A 13,976-nucleotide genomic window follows, 5' to 3' on the forward strand; every position below is an offset into this window, starting at 1 on the left:
TAAGACTTGCTATCTTTCTTATGTTTTGGGCTGATTTTCAGAATCCATCTTGACTAATTGCAGGAGATTCAGATCACATATGTAGAGGGTAAGAAGACTGACTCCTAATTGAGGAGTGGAAGCAGCTTGGAGCGTTCCCCTCCCAGCCAGTCATGGTGTGATGACGGCCTTTTCGTGAAGGCTTACAAGAGGTGGGGAATGGCACCCGGTGGGCCCTCACGCTCATCCTGAATCTGTCCCTTAAAGCCTAAACTCTCTCTGGTATAAACCTATAATCACAGTTATTTTATTTCTGTATTTAAAGGTAAGCACAGATTTGTTTTCCATGTCTCCAAGTCGCTGCTGGAAAAGAAAGCATAGCCCAGCACCAAAACCAGCACCAAAACACAACAGATGCTGGTCTTGCTGGTAACCAGTCACTAGCAAGACCAGCATCTGTTGTGTTTTGGTGCTGGGCTATGCTGTTTTTTCCAGCAGGGGTTTCAACATTTAAACACGAGCAGACTGCCTTTGCATTCAAAGCTCTTCAAATGCAAATTGCTGACAAACATAAATTAGTTTAGAGTCCAACGCTCTAGTTCACCTGCAACTCATTTTAAATCACGATCGAGTTTCAACAAAATCCTCTTTTCTGTTACAGGGGGAATAAAGGAGACCTCGATCAAACACAATCAAAGTGGGAGCACCCGTAGCGGCACAACAAATCATCCGATATAAACTAAAAAACAGTTAATATTGACAATTGTCGACTGCAATGATCTAAAAATTTCCTTATGTTTTTTACGCTGTGTCAAGCTAGAAAGGTGGCAGGGTCCACCAAATATAAACAAAGTAAAACAGAATAACATTTCTGTTTAGAGAGATTGTTAATTTTGAAAAAAAAAAATTTGATTGATTAAAATGTCTGTATGTGTGTGTTTCTAATACAGAGTATGATGTTTGAGGGTTAATTGCCATCATCTTAATGTAGAATAACATCTGTGACGTGCGCACACACACACACACACTTCACTAAGTGTTTTTCTTCTCCACAGACAAAACTTGACTGGATTGTCTTTGTATTCAAATCACTGTATGTAACATTCAAATGCAACTGGCAACACAGCATTTACATCCACTAATGATAATGGAGATGCGTCAGTCAAAAAGTACTACATTTTTGGTGCTATTCATGTAGTAGAATTTAAAATTACATTTTTTATGACATTTAATTATCTAAATAATATGCTCTGACTGAGCTCTGAACTAGGATACTTGAATGTGGTACAAAAGGCTCTTTATGAGAAAGAACAAGAAACAATAGATGAAATCTCCTCTAGGATCTGACTTTTGTGTAGTAGATCTCTCTGTCAATTGTTTTCCCCTGAAGGATCAAGTATGTTTTTTGGGGTAAAGGGTGCTATGGGGAGTTTTCTACAAAACACATCATGGGTATATCAACATCACCGGGAACCTTTAAGTTCTTCTAATTCGTCCGATTCTTTTCGGGAAAATTTTTCTTGAGCTTCTGACTCAGCCAAGTTGCAAATATCAAGTAATTTGCTTTCTTGATGTTCCATTCAAATGTAACTGACCACATAATGACAACTTCTATCCAGGTCTGATGATGATGTAAATGTAGTAAACAAAAAGAAGAGCACAGGCAAACATGAATCTCCAGTCTGATGGTTTGTGTCATTAATCTTAAAACAAAAAAAGTCCACTCTACATTAAAACATTCAAGTATCAATAAAGTTTGATTTAACACTGATGTCAGATCAGTGGCAGCTTGTGCGTCTACATATTAAAAACTCTGTTTTTGCTAAGAGTTACATAAGAACTCTCATGATCGTATCTAAAATATGAAGCTACACAGGCAGCAGGCTAGCTTAGCATAAAGATGCGAAGCAGGAGGAAGCAGCTAGCCTGGTTGCCAAAGCAGTCCAAAAATTCAAAAATACACTAACAGCAACCCTAAAGCTCACTTATAGACATGTTCGATCGTGTTAAGCCTTACAGTCTTTATGCTAAGCTAAGTTAACTGGCTGAAGGCTTATCAAAATAAAGTATTAAAAGGTTTTTTAACATGTTTTATGTAAACATATCTGGACTGGTGGATTATAGGGAAAAGCATTTACCAACTAAGAACAATTCATACACGAGGACATTTGGAATCAACCTGAACGTTTTTGAGTCACACACAATAAATACATTCAGGTTTGGAGGTCTAAAAATATCTCATATATGCGAGATCAATCAAAGCCAAACTTGCTCTACTGGAAAAGGAAAAGGAAAAGGAAAATGTTATTTTTGCACGCAAGGGTGTGTCACAGTTTTCTCAACTGATCTGCCTCATTCAAAGTTTATCATTCAACTGTAACTCATACTGTACTGATTTGCATTATAATATAAAAACAGCCTCAGACACAACAACCGTAGTAGTCAAACACTGAAGAGGACGACTCAAGAAATCTGAGGTCTGTAAGTTAAAGTTTTAAATTTTGTATGTATGAACTAAACATGTAATGGTTTGACTTTATAGTCACACAGGGTACAAAAAGTCTTTTTAAATGATGCTCAGGCTCAAAGACGGTAATAAAAAGGCAAACACAAACAGAAGTTTATAATCAAAAGCAAACTGTACGTGTTTGATCTCTTACTGCTTATCTTCAGGTTCTGTGCTGCATTTGAGCTAAAAGCAGTTTCACTGTGTAACAGCTAGGAGGCCGATGTCGGCCGACAGTAAAGAGTCTTTTTTAAATGTGTGAGCATCATTCAGCTCTCATGTCGGATCTTTTTATGTCATCCACAGTTAATCAAAGTCAACATGGACGAGACTGTGTTTGTGTTACTTGTGCTTACAGGTGAGATGTGATTTATGTTATGATTGATCGATGATATAGTATCGGAACATGCCTTTGTGTAGTCTGATTTCCAACTGCGGTGTTTATAGCAATGGTGGAAGAAGTATCTTTTTATGCATTAAATGGGGAAAAAGGATTGGAGCTTCAGCCGCACATTAATCAAAATTTGGTGCATTAACAAACTAGCGTGTACAGCAGCAGGACCCTGTATGTGGGATTTACTTTTTTTCCCTCACGCTATCATTTCACGTAGAATGCATAATGAGATCATTACTGACAAACACTTCATTCTAACTAACACGGACATTCCCGTTTCATTAACACCACCAAACAGACAAAACACAACCTCCAATGAAATACTTTATAATAAATTACTGAATACTTTTCTTCTAACACACAAACTATGAATACGAGCCAGCCTCATACATGTTGATAGAAATCCGACTGTATTAAAAACACTTGTCGGCTAACACACTAATCTTGAACATTCAGTTCCACTGAAACAGGATCATTAGGATCCTGTATACTTCCTGCTATCCTGCTTATTTCTTAGTAAAATGTATTTCATATTCAACATCCTACATTCCTACAAATCTACTTTCCTCCTCAGGTTTCTGCATCCCATCTGCTTCCTCTCTAAATGTCTACTACTTTGTCGACAAGAACATGACTTGGTCTGACGCACAAGACTACTGCATCGACCATCACACCAACCTGGCCGAAATACTTAACAAGGAAAACCTAACCACAATGATGAACACTGCTGCTGGGGGATACAAATACAAGGCCTGGATAGGACTGTCCAGGATGATGTTCTTTAGATGGGTGGATGGGAAAAAAATCACATTTACCAACTGGGAAACCGGTGAGCCGCACATTGTCAATACCATGGAAGTGTGTGTAGTCATGACTAAAGATGGATACTGGAGGGATAACAGGTGCGCCTTATTACGGCATCCTTTGTGTATTCGAGGTGGGTAAATCACAATTACCGTAAGTAATTCTGGCACTATCTTCATTTTAGAAGACTGGCTAATTTTATACATTTGAGAAATGACTTTTATACTCCACCAGATTTATCTGACAGCTGTACATAGTTTTGAAGATGAAGGTGTTAAATTCAAAAACCTTTCCAAGATTTACGTGGCCCTGATCCCAACCAAGTCTAATCTGATACTTATATTTAGCTAAACTGACATAGTATACTGTTAAACTGACTGATATTGATGTGATTTGCTAACAATTTTACTCGAGTAGACTGTCATCAGCTTTCTCAAAGAATGAAAGTTAAAACTTGCAACAGCTGTTTGGATTTATTTATTAATGGTACATTGAAAACCTGTGTATCACCATTTCTATCACTTCTTTTGAGGTGGAAGGTACTTATTTGGTTCAACAACACTGACTTGGGCGGATGCCCTTACCCACTGTGAAGATCAACAAGCAACCCTGGCCACTTTTCCCGGAGATCATGTCACCCCAGTGTGGACAGTGGATGGTGAAATGGTGTGGATTGGCCTCAGTGGACTTCGACGCTGGTATTGGTCAGAAACCGGAAATTATCCCACATTCATGAACTGGACAACTTATGAATTTAGTGACCAGACCGGAGAAGAAAACTGTGCAGCTGTAGAGCTGCAAAATGGAACCTGGACTGATGAGCAGTGCAACGCAACATACCCTTTTTTCTGCTATGGAAGTATGAATCACATTTACCTTGTATTAAAGCTTGAGTTAGATGCCAGACATGACATTGCAGCTGTGTTTTGCTGCACACATCATATTTTGAGTGCCGAGGTAGAATCAGTTGGATAAGAAATGTAATTATGTACATTACATGCTGACTGCTTTATATTCTGGAAACATTTTGTTGCTAGTCAATCTACCTCCCCTTTAACACTGGCCTAAGAACTACTAATAGATGTTTAACATCTGGCTTTTGTGTGCAATGTGAATGTATATCAACAGAATTAACTCCCGTATCGATTAACCTTGCAGGAGTCACAGATTTTTATCCCCTCCAGCTCGGTTCGGCTGTGATTTCAACAAAACACTCGGGTGAACACACTGATTTTACTTTCCTTTTAGGCGCGATAGTGTACAGTTTACTAGCACGTGTTGAAGTTAAGGCCTTTGGCTTGTTGATGTCTTTCTGTCCGTCTCTGTTGACACTTGGACATCGTTAGGTCAGTGCTGAGTTTGAAAGAGAGATTAAAGTTAGAAATAAAATACTGTGGTTTCCATGTGGTCTGAGCCTAGTCAGCTGCCTGATCAGTACTGTGCATGTGCAACTGATCAGAGATCAGAAAGAAGCAAAATGTATCACTCCTTTGCAACATTTGTCTAATTCAGAATATTATTGATGAAGACCTTTTAAAACAAGTTTAAAAACTTCTAGATGTACATTTAGATTTAGATTTAGAGGATTTAGCAGACGCTTTTGTCCAGAGCGACTTACAATAGGTACATTACACACAAGAAAGAAACCGCAACATATCATCAAGTAAGAATGAATCAAATAGAAAGCATTCTCTTTTTGGAGGGGTGGGAGGGAATCATGCTATGCTGGTTCAAAGTGAAGTCTGAACAAGTAAGTCATTTACTGATGCTGGTTTACTAAAATCAAATCCCCTATAAATGAATTTCAATATTTTTTCCTCAATTAATCAATTAAGTATTTGGTCTATAAATATATAAACTGTCAGTAATCTAAAGTCAAATGTGATGTGATCACATTTCCTTTGTTTTGTTTGTCCAATGATACAAAATCCAAAATAAAGTGAATTTACTAAGACTAAGAATAGCAATCAATCTTAATGCACTGGAGAACATTTGGGATTTGTCAATCAAAAACAGCTTTAAGCAAACATAAATGATTTTTCTGTTTGTGACCCTGTCCAGTTAACAAATCAAAGAAAACAGTGGTGAGGATGAAGATCAGGTCCAAGGCAAACGTGGAAGATCCTGCAATCATTGCTGATCTGCAGCAGCAGGTATAGTGTGTGTGTGTGCGTGTGTGTGTGTGTTGCTATACTTGTGAGAAATCCAACCTTTCTTGTGAGGACATTTTTACTTGTGAGGTCATTTTACCTGGTCCTCACAAAGAAAATGTGTTTGTGTGAGTGTGTGTGTGGTTACACTTGTACTTGCTACATAGTGATGACTGTAACATTTCTCTCCTTTTTTTAGTTGCATATAGAATTTGCTAAACAGGGATTGTATGAGATGAAACTGACCTGGACGAAACTGCCAGTAAAGTGGACAAATGATTAGAGGTAAGCACAATGACACACACGCCGCGCACAGTGAAGCTTCTCTAAATACCAACATGTTTTTTGTCTTTTTTCCATGTAGGTACTGGTTGACCCTGTGAGAGCAACTCCCAGAAAGCTGCACCACAACGTTGCTCAAACAAAGACGGTTTATTGTATACAGTTCAACAAGTTACTGTAGAACGCATAGGATATATTAATGTTTTGTCCCATATAAGAGCACTCAGCATGTACATATCTCTGTTAAATATATACATATATATATATATATATATATATATATATATATATATATATATATATATATGTATATATATATATACATATATATATGGCAGCCTGTTTGAGACATCTTGTGTGATATATACTATACTATATATACTACTATATACCATATATAGAAATATTTGTTTTCCATTTAATTTCTCTGATATTTGTTGTCATTCAATTATTTCTTAATTAATTTCTTTTTTAAAGTATCCTGCAGTGTTGGTGGATTTATTGGTTATGAAATAAAACAGTCGAATACATCCATTAAAACAAATTCAATAACTCTGGTATTATTGAATATTCCTACCTTCAGTAAACCTCAGCAGGGATGGCTGCATTGGTTTAACAAATAAATCCAACTGTAAACAAACTTGTGAGACACTGACTCTACTTCGCACTTCTGTGCATTTGATTATATTTAAGACTTTGCATGAACTGCAGAAAGCTTGCAATTCCATTTGGAAGTCGGACATATAAAATGTAAAATCCGACTTGAACACTTTAATATTTTACAATGACTAATTGCAATGTGTTGTTTGTGATGTTGGTTGATGAGAATATGAATGGAAAGGGCCAAAAGTACAAGATCCAGCCTAGTTCACTCACACACATCATTTACACTGAAAGACCGTCTTATTTTACATGAGCAGGGATCTTCAGTTGTAGTAAACAAAGACAAATACAGCAGCAGCAGAGACACTGAACAATTTACATCTAATTTGACTGGTTTGAATAAGAAATCACCAATCAGAGATTTGCTTGCTCATTTCCTGCCTGTTGATGGTTTTTCACCCTTGTCCATTTCTTGGTTGGTTGATTTGTCAGCAAGATTACGCAAAAACTATGGAAAGGATCTCCATGAAACTTGGATGGAGGATGGGTACAACAGACCCCATTAATGTTTGGTGTAGATCCAGATAAAGGGACAGAGATTTGTGTGAACTTTCTCAGCTATTAACATATTGATCTGCCATTTTAGTTTTCACAATTTATCAGGGTTACTTGTAGTGGTGAACCAACGGAGAATTTCCTGCTATATCTGAACCTCCCCACAGCTTAACAAAAGCTTTACAATGCGTTTCAGCTCATTGTTTGTCTGTCTGGCCCTTAATTTTCCGTCTGCCACTCTCTAAAAGGGACCATTTCCCGGCTGCTTTTTCAAAGTGCAACTCTAAAAACTATCTGCACTTCCTCACCAAAAAAAACAACTGGCTGACGAACATAATGGAGCTAAATATTTCCCTGGGGAATTGATGGAGAGTGAAACTGCATTAAAAGTAGAGAGTATTGGACTTTCTGGCCAGCGCACAACTCTCAATCAATGCTAATGTTGGTCCACAACTGCTGGATTTAAAAGTGGGTCACAGTCTGCTATTTCAAAGGTGATAATTCAGTATGTCTGTTGTTGTTGTTGGATGTACTTCTTGTTTCTGCTGCCCTCACTTGTCCATGCAACACTGTTGTTTCACGGCTGTAGTCCTCATGAACACAATCTAATGTTTGTACTGGCTTTCTATGTGTCACATTATTTACTATAAAATACTCCTGTTGGTTTATAAAACATTGGGTCAAAATACATTTCTGGTGTGCTGCTCTGTTATGAATCTGGTCTTAAAAAGGTCATGTTATTGTCCAAAGAATCAGTTTGTGCAGCTGTAAAAGAGGTTGAGAAGAAAAAGAATCAAGGGACTTTATATCTGTTATGCTAAACTAATGATCTACAAGGTGCAGGATATTTATAACCTAACCAACCCCCAATGAATTTTACGAAAGCCACGCTTTGCATATGGAAATGGTATCAAGTATTTAATGTTAAAAGCTTCTGTTTGTCCTCAAATGCGCAGAAGTCTTGTACACGTATTGCTGGAGGATATCTTTGAACCACATTTGATGACTGGATTTTAAACTTGTAAGTATACTTTTATATTCAAAGTGATTTATTAAGATGTTTGAGAAAACCACTTCAACCTTCATAATAAATATGGAATGCAGAGGAATCATTACTGCTTTTGATTTGCTCCTGTTTTTTTGTGTGTGTTTTTTTTCCATTCCTTAATATTGAACAAAATTGTTTGAATCTGGAACTTGCTTTGATTGGGAAATCCTAAACGAAATCCTAAATGATTTGATGAACTGCAGGTCAGAAGGTGTAGTGATATCTAAACAGGAACATGGATAACTTTCATGTATTTTTCCTCTGTTTTTGGTTTTATGTAAAGCGTCTTTGAGAGCTGTAAAAGCGCTGTACAAATAAAATGTATTATTATTATTATTATTATGTGTTTCTCATATGAACATTTTTTTAACGGCAACATTTTTAGGTCATCTTTTCCAACAAATTTAATCCAGTTTTAATATGGACTTCCTGATTACTGGTAACCACGAAATCCAATTAAAATGGTCCCAGAAATACAAAGCACACCACCAATATATCTATGTACTTCATTTCTACATTCTTTTCAAGGTGCCTCTACACACAAGCACAGTGTAGTGTTAACTTGCATGTATTACTGACCTCTTGCCTTCTTGTTCAATCAGAAATCAGAAATGGATTGTTACGTGACTCTGAGTCTCCTCATCTTTGGTAAGGTCAAAGGTCATTTACATAATTTCATGTAGGTATGTGGGTTTTTGTTTTCAGTTTACAGCCTATACAGTATAAAGGCCTGAAGGTAAAGACAAAGAATAAATCAACAGGGAAGAGATTTATGCACTGATAAAAGGATAAAATATTCTGAAAACATCTGGCGGTTATTTTGTGCAGAAGCCAAAAATACCATCATTTTAAAAATTGTTAAAAATATCTAGTTAAATGCTGAACCAGTTTTCCACAGAAATGCTTTCAACCAAATTCTGAAATAGCCTTACGAATGGAGATGTGTTTGACCACAACACAATCTTTTTGTCAAAGTGGATTAATTGATTACTGAAATGTTTAGTTTTTCACCAACATTAATGAAATATATTAAATAACCAGGACTAAAGACAGAAGTTATGAGTAGGGGTGTCATACTTCTCAAAATCTGCAAATCGATTGAATTTTGTTGTTGTCATCACTGATGGTGTGACGGTTGAAGGAGTAAAGATGAATAGCCTTTGTTAGATTTGCCACATTTGGATTGCAGATAGTTGGTTTAATGCCCCAACAACTGTCATTTGCATTTTTTTGATTGGGGTATTTTAGAACACCAGCTTGACTTTTTCCTGCTGTTTTTTGAAGGTTACAATTAGGCAAATTTAAAATAATATTCACCACCAATGACCCAGGATTCAACAGTAAACAACAAAAGACTGACATTTAGTTTGTTTCAAGTTTCTGTTTCTTAACTCTATCACAAGTAAACCCTCCTACAACACAAATTAAAAGAGAATTTCTGAAAAAGAAAACAGACTCAACATTGACACTGTCTGGATGCCAGAAAGATTCTTATAAAATGTATTGATCAACGAAAGGGTGCTGGTATTCGTGGAACGGGTGTTTTTATCAGCTAAACTTCTTGAGTAGTAACAATATTAATCCCATTGTTAAGGTGAGTATTAAAATTACCAAGTATTGAAAAGCTACATGTGTAAATTCTGATTCCAAGTATCTGGTCTAAATGAAAATTACACAATACCAAATATCTAATATGCATGAATTACTTGGATTTAATGATTTTTTTTGTGAGTGTGTATTATCTACATCAGCTATTTATTTTCTTTAAAATTACGACATTGTTTTAAATAGTGTAAATTGATGCAAATGATTCATGTTTACTAAATGCACGTTCTTTCATCAATCCTCAGGATTTAGCTTCAGCTCCTGCTCACAGCTCACAATGCGAAAGTACTACTACATTAACACTTTAATGACCTGGAGCGATGCTCAGCAATACTGCAGAGAGAAGTACACTGACCTGGCGACCTTCGAAAGCGTTGATGATATCAGCAGGCTCAAACCCGATTTCTCCTATTCGTGGGCATGGATAGGATTGAAGGATGACCCAAAGTCCTGGAAGGAAGTTATGGGCAATGACACGAACTCCTGGAGATTGTCAGCAACTGGGGAAACAAGCAAAACTGGTTACAACAGCTGGGCTTCTGGACAACCAAATAGTGCACAAGGAAAGGACAACTGCGTTACTATGGGCAGTGCTGGAGGCTGGTATGATGCGCCCTGTCAAATGTTCAGGAGTTTTGTTTGTTACAAAGGTAAGAAAAGATTTGAGTTTATGTATTGTACTTTCTGGCTTAAACTTAAACTCTCTTTGTTTGTTGCCATCTCAGATCGTTTTTAGACTCACTTTCTTTGTTGGAGTCAAAACTACCGTTTAAAAAAACTACTATTTTCACTGATCAATTTAATGATGATTCTTTTTTTTACAAATACATAAATTGTTTGTTGATCTATAAAATATCAGAAAATAGTAAAAAATGCCCATCATATTTTCAAGGCCAACATGACATAACTCTCACACACAGCTTTCCCTGTTAGCCAGTGAAATCATAGTGTAACTGTGGCCTCATTGCACAGAAGAGACAACTGTGATGCACCAGGAATCATTTAATTAACTGTTAAACTTGTTTCATTTCTGTCCACTGCAGCTACAAACCAAACTGAGAAAACCTATGTGTACATCTCATATTCAAAAACATGGCAATCTGCTCAAGCATACTGCAGAGAACACTACACAGACCTGCCGACCATCGAGAACACCAAAGAAAACAGTGACGTGTATTCTGCAAAACCAAGCTATGCTGAAATTTGGATTGGTCTGTACCGAGTGCCGTGGACTTGGTCCGACGACACCCAGAGCTCTTTTAGATTTTGGAGAAGTGGCAGCCCAAATAACTATAATGGGAATCAATTCTGTATGGCTGAAAATCCTCAACATGAATGGGATGACGACAACTGTCAGAGCAACTTTCCTTTCATCTGTCATCAAGGTGACCTTTCACCCACAGAGAGAAATTCTTCAGGGTTTTGTCAATCAAATTTGTGTCACTTTTTTTTAACAATCATCTTTATTGTACTCCTTAGTTTTACATTTTAGATTGAAGACAACCGTCAAGATGACGATTCAGACTGATGCCGACTTAACTGATCCAGCTACCAACACCGAAATCCTGCAGCAGGTAAAATTATTCGTCTTTCATTTTTTTAAGAAGAATAATTAAGAACGATAAAATCATAAATAACTCAAGTCTACAACTGATGAGTATGGCCCTGAGATATTAAATCAGTATATTTCTTTTATTCCTCAGCTTGGTGCAGAGCTAACAAGTCAAGGCTGGACTGACTTCAATCTGCAATGGAAGATTCAGCCCAGAAAACAGGAGGAAGAGAAACTCAGGGAATATTAATGCAATTCACATTCTTAAGATGTTTGTCTGCAAATCCACTAACAGATATGATGTTAGCCTCCGACTGGTACAGAATTCATTTAACAGACGACATCACATTACCCCAGTTCTAGTTTCCCTTCATTGGCTCCCCGTCCGTTTAAGAATTGATTTGAAGATTTTACTGATAATCTTTAAAGTACTCTTGCGTCTGGCTCCGACCTATATCAGAGACATTTTAATTCCCTACGAGCCAGCTCACAGCCTCTAACCGTTCCAATGTCGAGGCTAAAAACTAAAGTTGATCGAGCCTTCACCATCAGGGCCCTCAGCTTTCGAACGCCCTGCCTCAGATAAGGCTCGCAGGATCGGTAACTTCTTTTAAATCACTTCTTAATACCCATTTTTATAGACTTGCCTTTTTGGGACGACGTCCTTTTGCTTTTGCTCCTACATTTTGAGTTGATCATATTGAATTTTTTTGTTTTGTTTATTCCACCTATGTGATTCATTCCATGTCTTTATTTTGCTCATTTTATTCATCTTTATTATAATTATTATCATTATTATTTATTTGTTTCTAATTGTTTAGCTGTAAATGCCATTTATTTTCGTTTGTCAAATTTAACACTGATATGTTTGTTCTACTTCCTTCTTCCTTGTTTTGTCAAGCACTTTGTAAACTGTGTTTTTAAGACGTGCTATATAAATAAAGTTTATTATTACGTAATTATGCACAAAAGATTAATGGATTAGTCTTTCTTTCATTTTCCAAGTAAAACCATAATTGTCTCGTTCCAGCTTCTCAAATGTGAAGATTAGCTGCTTGCTTTTTTTGTGTTCCCAGATAGACATAAACATGGATTTTAGGTTTAAAAAAAATGAATGAATACAAAAGTAATATTAATTAGATGTTCATATGATAAATGTACCTAATTTTATTCTGTTTTTCTGTCATACTTTGGTTACTGTACTGACAAATTCTTATTTATGATACTGAGTAAAATCAAAATCTTAAACTGACCTATATGTATAACTGTATCAAGTTTAAATGTACATTGTAAAATGTTCCAAGTGTATGGAGCACTTAAACTGAAAGCAGTTTCCCTGAATTTAGTGTTTACCCTGGGAACTTGGAGCATTATACAATCTCTAGAGCGTATTGAATAGTAACTTTGTGACCAGTTTAATAAAGAGCTGATATATGGTGGCATGTTCAAGGCGTTAATAAAGAAACAGAAATCTATGGCTGTCACGTCTTACTGTTAAAGGTGCTCTTCCTATATATATATATATATATGTGTGTGTGTATATATGTGTGTGTGTGTGTGTATATATATATACACAAACGTGTGTACATGAATAAATATAAATACACACTCACACAAATACTCTGAACAATAATGTGTTTCTGATATGTTTTGTTTGTCTATTATCTAATTTGACATCTTCAGAATTCTAATAAAATATAGTTTTTTATAAATTATTTGGTAACATTATATTCTAGGTGAACCTAAATTATGTCTGTATATAATCCATTATAAATCTTAAGTGCAGCTACTCAACTTGTCAATACATCCATATTTGAAGGTATTAAGAGGCTTTGACAGGCTTCATGTACACATGAACCACCTGAGACAACTTTTAACAAGGTCATGATTTGCATATGAAAATCAAAAGCTCCATCAAAATCAGCTCACGCTGTGCTCCTTGTGTCAAATGGATCAACGATGTCTGTATGTGTGGAAGATTTACTGAAAAGACTTCAAAACCCAATAATCAACGGCTGAACTTTACATTTGTAAGTATGTCTTCATATTTATGTGGAATAAGTAACATGATTGGACTCATATTTTTTTTATCCCGTAGCTATAATCTGAAACTTGATGACTGTTCAGTTATGACGTTTGGTGACCTAACAAGCATGTTATACTGACCGGTTGCCTTCTTGATTGCAGTAAGATCAGAAATGGATTGTTATGTGACTCTGATTCTCCTCTTCTTCGGTAAGTTAAGGGTATCATTTAGTTTGTCACAAAAAATAAAGATCAACTTCTTGAGTAGCAACAAGAAAAGGGGAATGATCGTTTTATTTAAATATGTACTAATGTGCCAACTATGTATTCTCAGGCAAAGCATGTGGTCTGAGAGGAAATGACCCATACCAAATTTACCCAAATGTTAGCTGTAGAATCCCAGCAAATATTGAGATGATAAGTGACCGTTGTCCCGTTGTATTCAAGTGTACATCTGCTGTATGTGCTCCCTG

The 13,976-nt window shown here is 36.4% G+C and overlaps 1 protein-coding gene across 3 annotated transcripts; it reads left to right on the forward strand.

The window, feature by feature from the left end:
• The first annotated feature begins 116 nt into the window (after positions 1-116).
• On the forward strand, positions 117-6,329 carry LOC115567054 (macrophage mannose receptor 1-like). Of its 3 annotated transcripts, none has more exons than XM_030393234.1 (8): positions 117-191; positions 2,792-2,843; positions 3,454-3,816; positions 4,216-4,542; positions 4,842-4,901; positions 5,745-5,836; positions 6,033-6,118; positions 6,198-6,329. In XM_030393234.1, exons 2-7 carry the CDS (start codon positions 2,807-2,809, stop codon positions 6,114-6,116), a joined length of 963 nt encoding a protein of 320 aa, XP_030249094.1. In that variant the 5' UTR covers positions 117-191; positions 2,792-2,806; the 3' UTR covers positions 6,117-6,118; positions 6,198-6,329. The 3 variants fall into 3 exon arrangements, with proteins under 3 accessions (XP_030249094.1, XP_030249093.1, XP_030249095.1); XM_030393233.1 differs by lacking the exon at positions 117-191 and adding an exon at positions 246-304; XM_030393235.1 differs by lacking the exons at positions 117-191; positions 4,842-4,901 and having other exon boundaries at positions 2,754-2,843.
• Positions 6,330-13,976: the final 7,647 nt, after the last annotated feature.

Source organism: Sparus aurata, chromosome 17, assembly GCF_900880675.1.
Source record: "Sparus aurata chromosome 17, fSpaAur1.1, whole genome shotgun sequence".
Classification (NCBI taxonomy): domain Eukaryota; kingdom Metazoa; phylum Chordata; class Actinopteri; order Spariformes; family Sparidae; genus Sparus; species Sparus aurata.

Excerpts from the sequence above, each read along its gene's own strand:
- LOC115567054 (XM_030393234.1), top strand. The coding sequence starts at position 2,807 with ATGGACGAGACTGTGTTTGTGTTACTTGTGCTTACAG. Across the intron at positions 4,902-5,744 it reads GATTTCAACAAAACACTCGG|TTAACAAATCAAAGAAAACA; the intron begins GTGAACACACTG and ends GACCCTGTCCAG. Across the intron at positions 5,837-6,032 it reads TTGCTGATCTGCAGCAGCAG|TTGCATATAGAATTTGCTAA; the intron begins GTATAGTGTGTG and ends TCCTTTTTTTAG.